We start from the raw sequence: 19242 nt of genomic DNA on the forward strand, positions 1-19242 counted from the left end.
ATTTCTGTTAAGGATGTCCCAGGGGGGTCACTTGAGGTCAGGTACTACGTGCTTGCCAACCAGTGCAACGCCCCGACCCGGACACCCAACAGCAACAATGCCCTCCGACTGTGTTTCAGAGACGAAGCTCGCCAAGCTCCCCCATCCGAGAGGCTGGGATGTGTTATAATGACATACGACACCTCCGTCAGGTGGTGTTTCCACAGACTCACTGGAGCACAAAGAAGATGGTGATAACCAGCCCACAACCTACAGCCAAAAAAGGGCTTTGGTCACTGGACCTACTTGGGATAAGATTGCATGGTCGGTATCGAGTCATCGGGTGGTTAACCCTAGACGACATTGTCATAGGTGTCAGTTTAAGGGGTTGGTCGCTCGCTCATGCATATTTACGAGTGCCGCCTAAATATTCATCCAAAACCCATACAGATGATAACGCTCAGATATAGCACAGATATGACCTAGTTCAGTTTTTTAAGACGACAGATCAACTCTACTGAGTCACTCCCTGATGTAAGGGAGGGTCGATCATAATTGTGTTTAATATGTTTTTATTCTTCATCAGACCAGATAAATCAAACCATGGCCCCTTCCCTCAGTGGCTGATGTCAACGTCAGAGTGTTTAAAGTTGCATTTGATGACAGCATCCATCAGAGAATGAGGTTAGTATATTAGACTACAGTGGGAACCTGTAACTGCACTGTTGGTGACACGGCTCCGGTCGGTCCCCGAGGAACTACGACATCTCCTCAACCCCTCTTAGCCTGTCATGACAGTGAATCATGTAATTAAGGGCAGAATCCGTCAACACAGTGTCCAGGCTGGTGTCACCGCAAGTATCAGTGCACATCCAGGCTGAGCAGGCAGAAGAAATATATGCATCTGTTACAGTTCTAGGCAAAGACAAAGTTGAATTCAGTAAAGTTTGATTCTTTGTTAAATAAACATATGTTCAAATATAGGTCTGTACTGATTATACATCCTTGGACTTTGTGCTCCATCTTCTCCTTAAATGGGTAAAACGTAAAAATATTCCCCCAACATAGTAACAAAGATCAGTTTCCCTGTCATTCCCTCTACGCTAAATCCATTTCTTTTGTTATTTGTCCACATAATGAGGATGCCACTTGCAACACTGACTCGCCCGCTTGAATAATTTAGAGACTTGTTTCATCGGACACCAGCAACTTTAGACTTTGACGTATGACTTACAGACTGGCTGTATGTGTAATTGATGAGTTGATGAGTTGTACTTTAGCATCCAATACAAGTTGCATTGAATGGGAGTTGCTAAAGTTTGGCTAAACTCAGCAAAATGTTACGAAATCATCATCATCACCGGCTTCATTTCAGTTAAAAACACATCAAACCACGATTTCCTTATTTCATCCATATTGGTTCAATAAATAACCTTGTGCATGCAATTCATCAGCAGCACTCGAGCAATTCAGAACAGGAAACTTTTTATACCTTGAGGCTCAAACCTGAGTGAACTTGAAACACAAGGTGCTGCAACTAGGCCACGACACCATTTGTTGATTCCATGGCAAAGGACATTGTATCTGGAGTCAGACCCAGTTTGCAGCAGCCCCCTATTAAAGATTAAGGAGAGTTCTTCCAACTAGGCTGCAATGATATTTTGTTTGCTTCCTTTAAACTTGTGACACAGGGATATAGTAATATTATCGCATACTCACATATTTTTTAAGGTTTTTCTAGTGTAGGTTTGGTATAACTTTTACAAAAAGATGGTCTCTGGCCTTTTGAGCACAAGAGGGATTTTAATTTGTCTTTATCCTCGCCTTGCAGAAACCACGATATTTATGAAATGAGCAAAATGCAAGTACAACAGTACTTTGAGAGTATTTCTTACTTTAGTTAGCTTTGTATTAACATTATTACACTATATACTATTTGTAGAATGCACAATACTATCATTTACAATTTAACAATCAGATTAATTTGACTCCCCGTGGTTAACCTTTCCAGTGACCATCGCAAAAAAAGTTTGGACATTTTACAGAAAAAGCCTAATACATATCTTTAGCTGCGTTCGGAGCCTGTGCGGATTGGCAGACTCCGCTCACAGTGACGTCTCTCAGCAGCCCCTAGTTATAGTTACCAGTCTCGGGTTCAACACTCATGCACTATTCATCGGTGTATCACATCCCTCCTGCCCAACTCCAGACTTGGACAAACCCAACTCTTTTCTGTACAACTTTCCTTTGGAGCCTTATACGTACTGCCGTGTAAATGGCTAAAATGTTTATGTAGTGTTGCCTTCGTTTCAGAAATAAACACAGGGACCTGCCTTTGGAGCTACTAAGGAGGAAGGAGACAAGAGCATAATTTTCCTGTATGGTAAGTATAATTACAGTTTTTCATCCTCAACATCATCTGAAGCAAAGATCAAATGTTAAACTCAAAGCTTTGACATTAAGGACTAAACATTTTGCTTATGCAGAACTTGGCAGAAAGTTTTTTTAAGGAGGGAGTTTCTAATGATTAATATTTGTGATTCAAATAGTTAAACTGAATTTTTACTACAGAAATATTTTGATCATGTGCATTCTACGTCTGTTGCAGTTATTTTTTATTGCATGTTTTGTGAATTCTAACCTGGATTTGTATTGTTTATACTTTGCAATATATCGTTTATAGGGGTGTTGACTTTTTAATCCATTGTGACCTGTTTTTAAAATATGAAGTATTTTATTTTTTACTATTACACATCACTCTGAAAACATAAAGTAGTAAAATTACTTACGGTTACCTTAGAAAATACCTCTCTGTGAAGTAATTAACAGATTGATCATGTAAAAAAAAATCCCTTTTCTGTGCACCAAGGGCACTCGATTGATTACTACAGTTGAGTTAAGTGTATTATTTTAAACAATCCTTGTGAAATGTATCCTATTTAATTGAGGAATTAATATCAGCTGATTTAAATAATTGAGAGCCCCTTTTGAAAGCTATACCAGGGTGTGGTATCACAAAGACAGACTGTGAGCATACACACATTACTGGAATGAAATGTTTCCTAAGGCATATTTTTATATTTTTTATTTTATATAACAGATCTGAATCGAATATTTTGAATATTTAGACTTAGATTTTGTAGCAATGAGTTGTTGGCCCACTTATACTGATAGCAGGATGTTGGAGTGTCATGGTTTAGTCTGTGGGGGCTTTACACTACTGAGCAACAGAGGTTTATGACTTTTCAGGCAGAAAGGTTTTGGCTGCATAAAATGTTAATGTTTATCTCTTTGGTTTTCAATGAATATTAAGGTTTTTTTCTTTTTAGAGGAGAGTAAGTGCATTTACAAAATATACATATACACTAATGTTTTCTTCATGAATTACTTCCTTCCATAGAGCACACAAAGAAGTGTTTTGCACCATGAAGCGCAGTAAGCACCGTGGACACAAGGAGGACAGAAACGGAGGTATCAGTATATAAGATGGTTGACAGAGGAATAGGTCAAAGACGTGAAGAAATCCTGGCCGATATTTCCAACTCATGCTGGTTTAAATCCCATTTTACATTTACACGCTTATCCTGAAGAAATAAATGCATAGTTCGTCACATGATAGATCTATGAGCAACACTATGGAACTTTTAATGAGCAGCAGCGCCCTCTGCAGCCACACGTGAGGATTAATTCCGTGTTCGAGTGATTCAATGGTTTTCATGTAGAGAAAGAAAAGTGTATCAATGTGTTGACTGTGTCGTCCCACTCACCGAACTGAAACATTATCCACATTCTGTTCAAAAATATTCATATTTTTAAAGTTTTCTAATTGAATATCCGAGAATAATAGATGTTTTATTTTGTCTTCTTAACCGATCTACAGTTCAGCATTACTCTTGAACTTGCTAAGCCTTATTCTGACAGTTTAAACTTCGGGAATCTGTCATTTACACACGTCTCACAGGAGACCTCTCATTAGAGCTACATATAGTGAAAGGAGAAGAAGTTGTTCAGGGTAATCTCACTATTTTTAGTTTGTGATATTTTAAGGTTAAAAGTTGCAATAGTGTTGCTTTAAGTTCAGCTTTAAGTATCCCCAAGTTTGAAGCACTTTTATTTTGGTACCAGCTGTCGTTTTAGTGTCTCCTTTGCATGATCTCCAGATGAGCCAGCTATCCTGGAGACAGAAAATCTGGATGGGCAGGGTATGTTCATGGGAGGAGGACAGGACCTCGACACCATCTCAGTGGCCTCAGTCACAGCCGTTACCACCAATGTATCGAACAAGAGGCAAGCGATGTTCTATCGATGATATGGCTGCTGTTAACAGTTTTTATCGCATTATACATTTTATATATTTCATGTTCTGACACCTCAAATACCTCATAGATCCAAACCAGACATAAAGATGGAGCCCAGCTCTGGCAGACCAGTAGATTACCAAGTAAGAGAAACCAATTCTTTCCTGATACAATTATCCATTATATATAAGTACATTATACTTGCACAAACGGAGTTGATCTTCATCTTTAATCCTAATTTTGGTACATTATCAATCAATCAGCCTACCAGCCAGTTAGTCTGTACCACTTGATCATTTGATTCCAGGTGAGTGTGACAGTGATCGAGGCCAGACAGCTGATTGGACTGAACATGGATCCCATGGTCTGTGTGGAGATTGGAGAAGATAAAAAGTACACCTCCATGAAGGAATCCACCAACTGCCCGTACTACAATGAAGTGAGTGGGTCATTACAACACACTGTATCAAAAACCTACAACATAATGGAAATAAGGGCTGGATCTTGATAACATCATCACAAACGCTTCTCTTTTCCAGTACTTTGTCTTTGACTTCCACGTCCCTCCAGATGTTATGTTTGACAAAATCCTGAAGGTGTCTGTAAGTAGTTCATTTTAATTCATCAATGCATTATAAAACAGATTCTGCTACAAGACGAGTGCATTTATTGTTCATTTCCCTGAACTCACCCTTAGGTCATCCACTCTAAAAATCTTCTGCGTAGTGGAACGCTGGTTGGGTCATTTAAACTGGACGTTGGAACAATCTACTCACAGCCAGGTAAAGGATCACCACAAAGTCAGACTTGTTATTACAAATAAATCCCAACAATACATATTTTTCAGCGTTTGGATGATGTATTTTCTCTTTTCTCTTGCAGAACATCAGTTTAACCACAAATGGGCTTTGTTGTCTGACCCTGAGGACATCACAGCGGGTTGTAAAGGCTACGTGAAGTGTGACGTCGCAGTTGTGGCAAAAGGAGACACAATAAAGACTCCGCACAAGGCCAACGAGTCTGATGAGGATGACATAGAGGGGTAGGTACATTTTCATTGTGCATAATACATTTGTTTCATTATAATTTACTTAAGCTTAAAGGTCCAGTATGTAAGATTCAGGTGAAAGGGATCTATTGGCAGAAATTGAATATAAAACAATCATAGTGATTTTTTTCAACAGTGTGTTTGGTCTAAATTGTACAAATTGTTGTTTTTATTACCCCTAGAATGGGCCCTTTATATTTAAATACTTTGGATTTACATTGGGAGTGGGTCCTCTCTACGTAGGCGGCCATGTTTTTAACAGTAGCCCAAACTGGACAAACTTAATACCTTTTGAGTTTTTATGACAATGGAAGGCTAACACAGGTTCTCTTTCATGTTGGGAAAGGGAAGGTGAGGGGTATTCAGCTGCAACATGCAACTTCACCACTAGATGTCACTAAATTCTACACACTGAACCTTTAATGTAGAATCGTTCTCAGCTTCACAAAGTTCCTTGTAACATGTGTCACTTGTCTTGTTTTGTATTTCCTGTTTCTGTTATAGAAATCTCTTATTACCTGAGGGGGTTCCCGCAGAGCGACAGTGGGCTCGCTACTACCTGAAGATCTACAGAGCCGAGGGACTTCCAAGAATGAACACCAGCATCATGGCCAATGTTAAGAAGGCCTTCATCGGAGAAAATAAGGACCTGGTCGATCCTTATGTTCAAGTACTGTTTGCCGGGCAGAAGGTATGTGAAAGAGATATCTGCCTCTTATTTGTGTGACATGCAGACAATGACTGTAATATGTGATCACAGGGGAAAACATCAGTTCAGAAGAGCTGCTACGAGCCCATCTGGAACGAGCAAATCGTTTTCACTGAGATGTTTCCACCGCTGTGCAAGCGCATAAAGATCCAGCTCCGTGACTCTGATAAAGTGAATGATGTTGCTATAGGAACACACTTCCTGGACCTGCGGAAGATTTCTAATGACGGGGACAAAGGTGATTTATTATTTGGCCTTTTAGGAATAATTATTTGAATCATGTAAGTTTTGAAGATCTGATTTGAAAGGACATTAAGAAAATTCTATATACTTATGACAGTGTTATCGGATCTTCTCAGTGCTCAAGCTTTTCCATCCATAAGCTGCAAATGATGAAATGCAAATTCTATCTATTCCTATATCTCAAAGGCTTCCTTCCCACACTGGGGCCTGCCTGGGTTAACATGTACGGCTCCACTCGGACCTACAGCCTGATGGACGAATACCAGGAGTTGAACGAAGGACTCGGAGAGGGGGTGTCCTTCAGAGCCCGTCTGCTCATCAGCCTGGGTGTGGAGATCCTGGACCCCTCCTCCCCCGAGGTGGCCAGCTCCACAGAAGCTCAGGTTGAGGGAGTGCCCAACATCTCAGAGGTGGGTTCCTGCCAGGATGAGCGGCCATGCAGAGGAAACCAATTGTTTCTGTGGTCATTGTGCTGCAGCTAATGTGAATTATTCATTGTCTTTATTTAGACCACCTGGTGCATTATTAACACACTGTTTGAGTTAATATGGCTTCTTTTTGTTTGGGGACAATGTGAGTCACGCAGCAGATTCAATTGAGGACAGTGGGAGCGTATCCTCAGGTCATCAGGGATTCATTTCAATGTCCATCAGCTTGTATTACACCACCATAAGGACGTGGTGTCATCTATTATAATGGGTTGAAATCAATTGTTTTGTTTGGTTCCTGAATTTTCTTCAATTAAGAAAAAGTGGGACAGTGTTTACTCTCACTCAGACACTCACACCTGCTTCTTTATTTCACAGACCGCAACTGGGAAGGTCGAGGAATTTTTCCTCTTCGGATCGTTCCTCGAGGCAACAATGATAGATAGAAAGATTGGAGATAAGCCCATCAACTTTGAGGTCACCATAGGTATTGTCCATTACCTTCTCCTTTTTTCTAAACAACCTTGTTCTGTTTATTTTATTTCTGGCAGAAATTGTGCAGGTTTAACATAGTATTCTAATGTAACTATTGTTACTGTACTTCATGCTAATTCACGGGCCATAATAAACCTGCTCATTATTTTAAGATGTTCTACAAGCGAGGCCAGTTTTATAGTCTACTATTGTTGCTGTTTATAAGGTTACTACGGGAACGAGATGGACGGGATTGTCCAGACAAAAACCAAAGGGAAGAAGGGTGGAGGCGACGGAGAAGAAGAAGAAACTGAACTGATTCACAACTCCAGCGACGAGGAGGTGGAGGATGACGGAGACCTGACATCGGTGGCAACTACACCTCCTATGAAGCCTGTCATCACTGATCGGTCAGGGCAAGAATTTCATTCTAATAGTTGGACAATGCAAACAACAAACGACTACTTTATGAATAATCAAAGGCAGGCAAAAAGCATGGGTTGTATTTATATTTTTTAGTATTAGATAGTAGCAACTCTTTGTAGAGGGTTGAATAGTTTGAAATTTTCTTTTTTGTGAATAAAGCTTTTCTCTGAAAATCATTTCCTTTTAGTCAAAGTCAGCGTTTGTGTGCCACATTTAAGCCGAGAGCTTTTTTATTTACGCAGCTATTTCTTATTCCAATTCACAGAAACTACTTCCACTTGCCGTACTTTGAGAGGAAGCCGTGTATCTACATCAAGAGTTGGTGGCAGGATCAGAGAAGGAGGCTGTACAATGCCAACATCATAGACAACATAGCATATAAACTGGTAAGTCACAGACACACACAAACACACAAACACCCACACACATGCACACAAACTTACGTCTTACTTACCTCATTGTTTCTGCAGGAGGACGGACTAAACGATGTGCAGGAAGTCATTAAGACAGAAAAGTCCTATCCTGAGCGCAGACTCAGGGGAGTCCTGGAGGAACTCAGCCACGGATGCAGGTACTTCATCTTTATCATTTACCTAATATTGTAAAGGCATTATTTGTTCATCATGTCCTATAATGGATTAATAAAGATTGTCAAACTGAGTGAGCTCTTCTTCTTTCAGTCAGTATCTTGCGCTGGCAAACAAGGACCAGAACCAGTCCGGTAAAACCAAACTTGACAGGGAGAGACTGAAGCTGTGCATGTCAGAAGTGGTACGTGGATAAAAGAATGGAGGAGCGATGATTTTCTCACAGTTGCTGATTGTATATATTTTACCTTCTTGCTGAACGATGGCCTGTCTCTGGTTGTAGGAGTCCATTGGCCAGCAAGCGAAGGCCATGAGGTCCCAGGTGAAGAAAAGCACAGTGAGAGATAAGATCAAGCTGGCTCAGAACTTCCTCACAAAGCTGCGCTTCCTGGCTGATGAAGTAAGATCTGCAATATCATATTTGCCTAGCACTCAAAAAACTGTGTTGTTTGTTTACATGCATGTGTCATTGTGGTCTCATCATGTTTTATATGAACATTCTTCCTCTTATAGCCTCAGCACAGTGTTCCTGATGTTTTCATATGGATGATAAGTAACGGGAAGCGCATTGCTTATGCACGCGTGCCCTCCAAGGACATCCTGTACTCAACCGTTGAGGAGGAAAGGGGGAAGGAGTGCGGCAAAGTCAAGACAATCTTTCTGAGGGTGAGTTTACATCCAATATTGTAAAGTAAAATTTATCAAATCCCTTTTGTCTTCTGTAACAAAACAGTTTTGTCAGGATAAAAGAACGATTTTATTGTATTTATTTAGATCCCTGGAAAGAAAGGCTTCGGGCCTGCTGGCTGGACAGTGCAGTCCAAGATAGAGATTTATCTGTGGCTGGGTCTGAACAGGCAGCGCAAGGACTACCTGAGTGGCCTCCCCAATGGATTTGAGGAGAACAGGTTGTCCAAAGGACCCGGCATGCCGTTCTCACCTCCCATTAGCCTCACCTACATGAGTAAGACCATCAACCAATTCACTGTCTCTCACATTAAGGATTAAGGATATAAACATTATGGAAATAATACAAACAAAAATATCTACCAATGTATTTGGATTTGCATTGATATGTGATTTGGTCTCCACAGTGAAGCAAATCTTCCAGCTGAGGGTCCACATGTACCAAGCTCGCAGCCTGTTTGCTGCTGACAGCACAGGTCTGTCCGATCCCTTTGCGAGAATCTTCTTCTCCACGCAAAGTCAGGTCACCGAGGTAAGCACCGACTCCTCCCAGTCACCTAAAATATGATCGGTTGTATTGCAGATTCAACACCACCGCCATTGTCTGTCTTTTCTCCAGGTCTTACCTGAAACCCTCTGCCCCACGTGGGACCAGCTGCTGGTCTTTGAGAACGTGGAGTTGTTCGGAGAAGCCAATGAGCTGAGAGACGACCCCCCCATCATCGTCATTGAACTCTATGATCAAGACACAGTGGTAAGGTTTGTTTGGAAATAGTCTCTGTTTGAAGTAACGTGAACAAACAGGTTGAGTTTCCGTGTAGCAACAGTCTTGTTGTGCTGGTCCATCTTCGTCCGAGGACTGCAGCACTCCCACAGGCGAGAGGCTGTAACTGCAATGCAAAAAAAAACTTTTTAAAAGTATCAAAGTTAATATATGGTTTTATTTTGGAGCATTCAGTGTATTTTCCATGTATTTTTACATCCGATGCACAAATTTAAAACGTATTGTAGAGAACGTTAGCTGTTAGCTGAAAGTATCATGGATTTTACTGAACAGTGGGTTAGATATGTCTCATAAAACAATCTGTGATTTCTACAACTGGCTTAAAGCAAAGTTTGCTGCCTGTTGCTGTTTATATAGGCCATCTATCCCCCCATTCCCCCAACTCTGACTGTAATAATTTAACATTATGCCATTTTCAGTTGAAATGTAAGACATGTCACAAAAACCAGGTTGTGATATGTCTTTAATATCATGTTCTTCTGTTACAAGTTATACATCCTAACATGCACCAGTGATTTTTCTGTCGTGCTGATAAAATGCTTTTGCTGACTGATATTTTATATTTGCTCCTGACAATTACACCATTGTTTTGGATGATGGATAAGTAGAGTGTGGATTCTGATGCTCTGATGTTCTTTGGAAACACTGATATGTGTGCAGAATAAATAGTGTTGAAAGGCATGCAAGAGGAATAAGACATATATCAATGAAGTAATTCTCCACAGTCCTCGAGGATGAGGGACTTATACCTGATGCATTCCTTTACATCACATTTTGTGCTTTTTTTTTGGTATGTGGTTAACGGAGAATTTGGACTCTTTACAACCACTAACTGCAAGAGAGATTAAATATAATCTTTTCAGGAAGATTCAGTAATATTTTTTTGATCTTTTTGTTATTATATCAACATGTCTGTTTTGCAGTTCACTGGTTATTTCAGGGCTTTTGTCTTTTTTGTTGTTTTTGTCTTTTTTACCCTCAGCGCTCTGTAACTGTTGTTGAAACATGTGCATCTCAAGCCATGTTTCTTCATGCTGATGGTAAAAATCGCATAATTATACTGTTTTTCATTTTTTTGATAATTGTAATCTAAATGCTAATGGCTTTGGTACAAGAGATCAAAAATACCCTCCTTTCCAAATTCAAACCACATTTCAGGTTTATGCTGTGGACATTTGAGGTTTTATCTGTCGTGTGTTTGCAGGGCAAAGCGGACTTCATGGGCAGGACCTTTGCCAAGCCCGTGGTCAAGATGGCCGACGAGCACTATGGCCCCCCGCGCTTCCCTCCGCAGCTGGAGTACTATCAGATCTACCGTGGGAACTGCACCGCTGGTGAAATGCTGGCGGCTTTTGAACTCCTGCAGGTCAGTGTGTGAAAAGCAGACATCATCGAGCTGTGTGCTTATGTGACTGCTACAAATGTCACTTTGCTTTCCTGTCCCGTCTCTTAGATTGGACCCAATGGGAAAGCCGACCTGCCTCCGATAGAAGGCCCTACAGATATGGAGCGTGGTCCACTCCTGCCTGTACCCCTGGGGATCAGACCAGTGCTCAGCAAGTACAGGATTGAGGTAAAAGTTGAAAATGTTAAATATGACGGTGTAAAAAAATGTATTCAAGCTTGAATTTGAACATTGTTGAACCTCCCTACGCTTCAGGTTTTGTTCTGGGGTTTGAGAGACCTGAAACGGGTGAATCTGGCCCTGGTGGATCGGCCTCGCGTAGACATCGAATGCGCCGGGAAGGGGGTTCAGTCGGCCCTCATCCCCAACTACAAGAAAAACCCCAACTTCAGCACCCTGGTCAAGTGGTTTGAAGTGGTATGTGATCCTTTAAAGTCCTCGTTTCTAATCAGGGGTTACTCCATTTCCTACATTTACCTTCAACACAGAAAACATGCCTCCAGTGTACTGCTGACAAATAAATGTAAACATGAAAATTCGGTTTTTATTTATATAATTCTGGATTTTGTTTGGGTAGGATTTGCCTGAGAATGAGCTGCTCCACCCGCCACTGAACATCCGAGTGGTGGACTGCAGGGCCTTTGGTCGCTACACTCTGGTCGGCTCCAACGCCGTCACCAGCCTGAGGAAGTTCATCTACAGGGCTACGGACAAACAGGCCAACAACTGGTCCTCAAACACAACAGGTAAGAAACGAAGGAGCCAAAAATGATGAAGAATGGGTTAACCCTATAATGACCGGGTCTAACTTCCCATCAACCGTTTATCTTTCAGAGGAAATTATTGTCGTCGGCATGGAATCTGAGCCGGCTTTTAAGAAGATGGACACTGTGGTCAAACTCGACTCTGTACGTTTCTTTTTTTTACTTTTATTCAAAGAACAAGACCCAGTTTATTTAATAATGCTACTTAAAGAACATTATATAAATAGAAATGAAACAGAGATTCCACACAAAAAATACAGATTGTGATTATAATGCAAAACAATATTATTACATGACATTATGTATTCTGCTTTTCCACCTAGTGCTCTGATGCTGTGGTCAAAGTTGAGGTAAGAATAGTGCTGTGGTGCTTCTACACTATTTTTTGTGTACAGAGTTTAAACAAATCCAAAAACTTAACCGATACGACTTGTGATCCTTTTTGTACAAAAAGGACAACGATAAGGATGGAAAGGGGAAGAAGAAGAAGAGGAAGAAGGGAGAGGAGGCCGAAGAGGAGGAACTTGACGAGAGCATGTTGGACTGGTGGTCCAAATATTTTGCCTCCATTGAAACTTTGACCGAGGTAAGAAAAACTTCTCACCCTTTCACCATGTTAACCACAAGCAAAAGGGTTTCTGTCAGGAAGCCTTGTAGGTGAATGTCTTACTGAGAAATAGAATATTAGCTCGACCAACTCATAATTTAATGTATTATTAAGTTTGGTTTTATTTCTCACTGACGAGATGTGACTTTCTGCTCCGACAGGCTATCAAGGCTCACGATGCAGCTATGTCAGATTCAGAGGACAAAGACGACGTGGACATTACAGATGCTGGAGGTAAATCCAGATGACCTTAAACAAAACTGGCTCAGGGCTTTTTTTATTCAGTTTCAAAGTTGTATGTGTCTATATTTTCAAGTTATCTTTAACAATTGTTTTCATGTACTTCCCGTCATATCTCAATATTTTGCTGAATTACAAAATTGTTATTACAGCTGCTGTACACTGCAGCTGTATACAGTTCAATGGCACGCTGGTTGTACACAATAAGAGCTGGCATTTGGCAACTTTCATGTGGAATTCATATCTCGAGTGCTCTGATCCTTCCCCCACGTCCCCCCGCCCCCCCACCCCATTCCTCCTCTGTCCTTGCTGCTGGCCTGTCCTCAGATATCAAACCCGAGGACTCTCCTGTGAAAAGCACCAAGAGAGGAAAAGGAAAGAAGAAGAAGACCTTCGACCCGTTCGAGAAAAAAAAGCCAAAGTTGCACGAGCTGAAGGTAATAATATAAAGTCAACACATATAGTACCTACAGTCAGTCCTGATCAAAATTAAGGGGATGTAATTTTTACCTGCACATGACAAGGTGGAAAATTTCGACTAAAAAAGGACAATTTGGTTTTGGCCACATAATTGTAACACATTTAATGGCGGCCCATTTTAGCCACTGTAACAATTACATTTCATCTGAATTCCCTCCACCTGGTTGAATGGTTGTTTTTTATCTCCCTTTCCCTAAAAGGTTTATGCAAAGGAGCTGGAAAGTGAATTTGACAACTTCGAGGACTGGCTCCACAGTTTCAACCTGTTCAGGGGAAAGGGCGGCGATGACGATGACCCGAACGTGACCGACGAGGACAGGATTGTTGGGAAATTCAAAGTAAGATCAGAATGCTTAGGGTAGAATGCAAAGTTTATGATGCAACATTTCTCAGGTCAGGTTTCCCAAAAGAGCCAATCATTTGTTTCTGTCCCCTCAGGGCTCACTGTGCATGTACAAGGTGTCGGATGATCTGTCCAGGGAAATGAACTTCGACTCCAGCATGGGAATGTTTAAAAATATTCCTCACAATGACCCCATTAACCTCCTCGTCCGCATCTATGTTATCAGGGTACGTATTCTGTATTTCAATCTAAGTTTTCTTCCAAATACAACAGGAATAGATCCGATTCTGCAGACAGGATTATTTTGGTAATTTAATTCATGCTCAAAACATCTTATTTTCAAGGCAACTGATCTTCACCCGGCTGACATTAATGGGAAAGCTGACCCGTACATCGCGATCAAACTGGGAAAGACAGAAATCAAAGACAAGGAGAACTACATCTCCAAACAGCTGAACCCTTTGTTTGGCAAGTAAGTGGATATGCAGTATTTTTCTACCTTTTTATATGCATATATAAACTAAGCAAAACGATTTATATGACTTCACAAAGTTACATTTATGCACGAAAACTCAACAACTCCTGCGTTTGTTATCCTCTCAGATCCTTTGACGTGGAGGCCACATTCCCGATGGATTCCACACTCACGGTGTCGATTTACGACTGGGACCTGGTTGGAACTGACGATCTGATCGGAGAAACCAAACTGGACCTGGAGAACCGTTTTTACAGCAAACACAGAGCCACTAGTGGCATCAATAGTAGCTACGCCATGTAAGAATCTAAACGTACCTTCCTGCCACAGCGCAATACAGGATTGTAGGAGTATAACAGTATTTAACCCAGGATATAGCAAACTGCAGTTACATTAGTTTATACAAAGATGTATGTGTCATGTACTTTCCATCTTTTCTGTAGTCATGGTTACAATGTTTGGAGGGACCCATTGAAACCCACCCAGATCCTGGCTAAACTGTGCAAGGATGGGAAACTGGACGGGCCTCACTATGGCCCCGGAGGAAGAGTGAAGGTGGACAACCGTGTCTTCATGGCACAGACTGAGATCGAGGATGAAAACGGTATCTGTTGATTTCCCTCACACTTGATTAAACGGAGCTCCTTCAAAAGCACTTTAAGATGAAGTTGATCGACATGTGCCTGATCCCGTCTGTCAGGTTTGAAGAAGCAGACGGATGAACACCTGGCTCTGACTGTGTTGAACCACTGGGAGAATATGCCCCGGGCTGGATGCAAACTCACTCCAGAGCACGTGGAGACAAGACCCCTGCTCCATCCTGACAAACCGGGAATCGAACAGGTACATTGATATATTCGTATCAGCTCTAGTCACACCAACTACACATTTTGAAAATCAGTACAATCTTTATTCCAATGGTATTTTCTTGAATAATATATGAGTTTTGTCTCGTTCAACTGAAATTAGGGACGGATTGAGATGTGGGTGGACATGTTTCCCAAAGACATGACTGCTCCAGGCCCAGCACTTGACATTTCACCAAGGAAACCAAAGAAGTACGTCCTCTCCTCAGAACTGGCTCACATAGTTAGTTTGCAGGATTCAAATACTCTTTATAATTAGTTGTTGGCCAAAACTTGGTGTGTTGCTTGAACCTTGTTTGTAAATAAATGTGATGGATTCATCCAGAAATGCTTCATTTGGTCATGTGCTGTATCTGGTGGTGTTTGCTGATGTCCAGGTTTGAACTGAGGGTGATCATCTGGAACACTGATGAAGTCGTTCTAGAGGACGATGACATCTTTACTGGAGAGAAATCCAGTGACATATTTGTGCGAGGGTAAGTATGGGTTTAAATTTATGTTTTTCTTCCTTTCTTTATATATGATAGAAGAACAACACTTTATTTGTTCAACTTTGTGAATTCATCACTCTCCGTTCCCTTTCAACAGTTGGCTGAAAGGGCAGCAGGAGGACAAGCAGGACACTGACGTCCACTACCACTCCATCACCGGGGAGGGAAATTTCAACTGGCGCTTCGTCTACCCCTTCGACTACCTCATGGCTGAAGAGAAGATCGTCATCTCAAAGAAAGAGTCCATGTTTGCCTGGGACGAGACCGAGTACAAGATTCCAGCTCGTCTTAACTTGCAAGTGTGGGACGCCGACCATTTCTCTGCAGATGACTTCTTAGGTACGGTAGACAGTCTTTTAAAATAAAGTTTTTGCTTCCTGAATCCCCGTTAACGCCACAGAATCAAAACTGATGCTATACGCTCAGAGTTTTGTTGAACAGATACCACAAAGAATACTCTCTACAAGTCAATATATATGTATTTTAGTATATTTTACAATTATACTCATCAGATCCTCTTCTTTGTTAACTGAGAAGACGTCTCGTACATTTATCTAAGTTGAATAATCTCCCTTTGCAGGTGCTATTGAGCTGGACCTGAACCGTTTCCCTCGCGGTGCAAAGACTCCCAAGCAGTGCACTATTGAGATGGTGACAAACGAGGGGGAGATGCCCTGTGTCTCCATCTTCAAACAGAAGAGGATCAAGGGCTGGTGGCCGTTTGTGGCCAGAAATGAAGACGACGAGTTTGAGCTGACGGTGAGTCTAAGTAAACAGCTGTCTGCTGCTCTGCTCGTGGATCAGTGAGACTGCATCCAGATGTTCACAGAAGTAGAAATGATATTGATATGATAACCAAGATCTGCTGAGGACAGAGATACTTTTACGATACAGGAAAGATTTACAGTTTATTCTGAGTGTGGCATCGATGTGTTTTACCAATTCCACGACAATATATTGAATTTCCTCAAGACGTTTCACCCAAAAACACAACTAGGAACATTAGAGTGGTGCTGGAGGTAAAGTCAGAGGATCAATAAAGTCAGTATGATTCATTTAATTCATATATAAGACTGGACACTCAGTGTCAGTAAAATGTCTGGGTGCATTAAAGTGTGACTTAATTCTCTCGAGTTGAAATAAAAGATATTTAAAAAGGTGAAATATGTAAAAGGTAAATCTGTATAAAACTTAAAAAATAAGGCGAAGGAACAAAATAATAAAAATAAAACAGATAGAAAAATTAAAATATAAAAAAACTACTGAAATACTGTTCGTCCTATGTAATTCAAGACTGTGCATTGAAATTAAGTCATTTTACGTATCTAAATAATTTAAATATGTTGATCTTTACAGGGAAAAGTGGAAGCAGAGCTGCACCTTCTGACCGGAGAGGAAGCAGAAAAAAGCCCAGTGGGTGAAGGACGCAACGAACCGGAGCCACTGGAGAAACCCAAGTATGAAGGATGTGATCCCATCAACCCACTGTCCAGTAGGAAGCTCTGGCTTCTAGTTTTATGCCTCCTACACATACAGCTAATAAGAATGTTTATTTATTCATATACAAATACATCTAAAACTCCGGCATGACTCCGAAAAGTAACCAATGGCAAAGCAGATAAATAAAATAAATGGCATGATAAATAAAATTATAATAAACCGATGAATAAATAGAATGATAAATCGGTCATGAACGTAAAACTGGAAGTCTTACACAAACTTAAAAAATGCATAAATAAATATAAATTAAACATAAAAAGCTATTTCATGAAATGAGGAAAGACATTTAAACGGATTCACTTCAACCAATTTCTGGACTTTTCTTCTTCTTTACATGGTAAGTTGCCGTTTCTTCATATATTTTGTTTATTTCTGCCTAGAATCGTTTAGAAGTTCCCAACATTCTGTAAATGATCTGTGTTTCAGTAATGTCAGCAGCATTGACCTTTAAATTTGAGAAGCGATACAATAGAATGGTCCATTCTGCTGAAAGTCTGTATTCCTGAACACGTGTTTCTGTCCTTCCAGCCATCCAGACACCAGCCTTCAGTGGTTCCTCACTCCCTTCAAAGCCATAAAACAATTGGTTTGCACCCAGTACAAGTGGCTTACCATCAAGATTGTCACAGCTCTCCTGCTGCTGGCCATGCTGGCTCTTTTCCTCTACAGCATGCCTGGTTACATGATCAAGAAAATGCTGGGAGCTTGAGATGTTGCTCAGACATCTCTGCAGAAGGTCTCCAGCAATTTCACTAACCAGATGCCCTCTCGCTCTCTCTCGCTCTTCCCTGCTTACTTCCTGTCTACGGTTTCCCTTCAACCACTGCATAAGAACCTAGAATCAATAATATCAGTCAAGCAGATCCTGAGTAATTTTATAGGTCTAGATAAAAACAACATGCTGTGAGGAATGCAGTGAAAACAAACACTGTACATGACGTAACAAGCCACCATCAGTAGTAATGGGACCAGTGTAGTCAAACAGAGTCAAAGTATCACTAGATCTAGAGGTAAGAATCCAATACTGTGACAAGTAGCTGCAGCAGAAGCTTAGAACCAAATCTCCATCAAACGCTGACCGTATATGAAATTAAATTCACCTTTGCCTTCTGGTGTTTTGTATTATGTTGAGTTATTTTGGTCAGTATTCTGAAGGTTTTTTTACAGAATTTTCTTTTTATTAGTAGCGTGTGCACCAGCATAAGATCCAACTAATCTTATTTTTTGTAAAAAGGCTAAAAGAAATCTAAAATGATCTTATTCAATATAATTTCCGGCATTTTTCTTTCACGCACTGATATCTTACTATCCTTAAAGCAAAGTATTTTTAATTTACTATTATTAAATTATTACGTTCACTATTCACGTGATAAATGCAATTGTCCTTGTGCGCATCTTCTTGAGTAAAATACAGACCCCATAACAGATCTAAAAACGTAATTATATCTCAAATTCTACCTTTTCCTTAAATGTTTGGATGATAATTTACAGATAAACCGGCTAAAACACTTATTCAGTTAGTCCTCATCGTCTCTACTGAGTTATTGGTAGTGTCACATTGGTCAAACTTGACCTTTTCACTCCTGACACCAACACAATCCATACACTCTGGCGTGCTGGGTGCCCCAACACACATCCAACCACCACACCAACCAGAATATAACCCTGTGTGTGGACGTAATGGTACGGTGCACTTATTTTTGGCCTTGAGCGGCTGGATCAGCAGGTCTGACCACAGGTTATATCAGAACGTGAAAACCTGTTTCCAGGTTCCAATGAACTATTTTGGATTATGTCTGATTTCGGCTCTAACATGTGCTCACGTCTCTTGTGCTCCACCAGCCGTCCAGACATCGCCCTCCTCTGGTTCCTCATCCCTTTCAAAGCCGCTAAGAACCTGGTGTGTAACCAGTACCGGTGGCTGACCATCAAGATCGTCACTGCTCTGCTGCTGCTCGCCATCCTGGGTCTGTTCCTGTACAACATGCCTGGTTACATGGTGAAGAAGATGTTGGGAGCCTGAGTTCAAACCAGCAGATGATGACTTTTTCAAAGGGTGTGCGTTCAGTAGCAATATGTTGGGTTTTTTTGGTGCATGTTTTTGCAACACCTTGCTTTTGATGGTGTGATAACTGTTTATTTACATCAAATTAATTCAACGTCCACTGCTCACCTATGAAAACTGACGACCATCAATTGGATATTAAAGTTTTAGTGATTAGAGACTGAGGATTTGGTGTTCAGATTGTCCTGCTTGAATAATATTTTGTCATGAAACAAATGTTGTGTCATGTCTTCCCAATCATGTGTATGTATGATATTTCAAATTTAGGAATAAATTGATCTGAACTGTTCAGTTTTCTGCTCGTACTGTCATCTGTGTAAATGTGTACATGTGAGTGTGATAG

General features: G+C 40.8%; 1 protein-coding gene across 1 annotated transcript; it reads left to right on the forward strand.

The window, feature by feature from the left end:
* Positions 1 to 3404: 3404 nt before the first annotated feature.
* On the forward strand, positions 3405 to 17543 carry LOC133015484 (otoferlin-like). The gene is made up of 41 exons (XM_061082698.1): positions 3405 to 3450; positions 4140 to 4266; positions 4366 to 4420; positions 4585 to 4716; positions 4817 to 4879; positions 4975 to 5059; positions 5160 to 5319; positions 5830 to 6016; positions 6086 to 6272; positions 6464 to 6687; positions 7084 to 7192; positions 7406 to 7589; positions 7871 to 7991; positions 8076 to 8176; positions 8286 to 8376; positions 8476 to 8592; positions 8706 to 8858; positions 8967 to 9156; positions 9287 to 9411; positions 9499 to 9633; positions 10868 to 11029; positions 11117 to 11236; positions 11324 to 11485; positions 11646 to 11814; positions 11903 to 11976; positions 12156 to 12182; positions 12287 to 12418; positions 12601 to 12673; positions 13007 to 13116; positions 13360 to 13497; positions 13598 to 13729; positions 13847 to 13974; positions 14106 to 14276; positions 14421 to 14581; positions 14678 to 14820; positions 14947 to 15035; positions 15221 to 15319; positions 15432 to 15673; positions 15915 to 16093; positions 16691 to 16791; positions 17363 to 17543. The coding sequence occupies exons 1-41, from the start codon at positions 3405 to 3407 to the stop codon at positions 17541 to 17543; spliced, it is 5385 nt and encodes a 1794-aa protein (XP_060938681.1).
* Positions 17544 to 19242: the final 1699 nt, after the last annotated feature.

The sequence above is a fragment of the Limanda limanda genome, chromosome 12 (genome assembly GCF_963576545.1).
Source record: "Limanda limanda chromosome 12, fLimLim1.1, whole genome shotgun sequence".
In the NCBI taxonomy this organism is placed as follows: domain Eukaryota; kingdom Metazoa; phylum Chordata; class Actinopteri; order Pleuronectiformes; family Pleuronectidae; genus Limanda; species Limanda limanda.

Excerpts from the sequence above, each read along its gene's own strand:
- LOC133015484 (XM_061082698.1), top strand. The coding sequence starts at position 3,405 with ATGAAGCGCAGTAAGCACCGTGGACACAAGGAGGACAGAAACGGAG. Across the intron at positions 11,030-11,116 it reads CGGCTTTTGAACTCCTGCAG|ATTGGACCCAATGGGAAAGC; the intron begins GTCAGTGTGTGA and ends CCCGTCTCTTAG. Across the intron at positions 13,730-13,846 it reads TCCGCATCTATGTTATCAGG|GCAACTGATCTTCACCCGGC; the intron begins GTACGTATTCTG and ends CTTATTTTCAAG.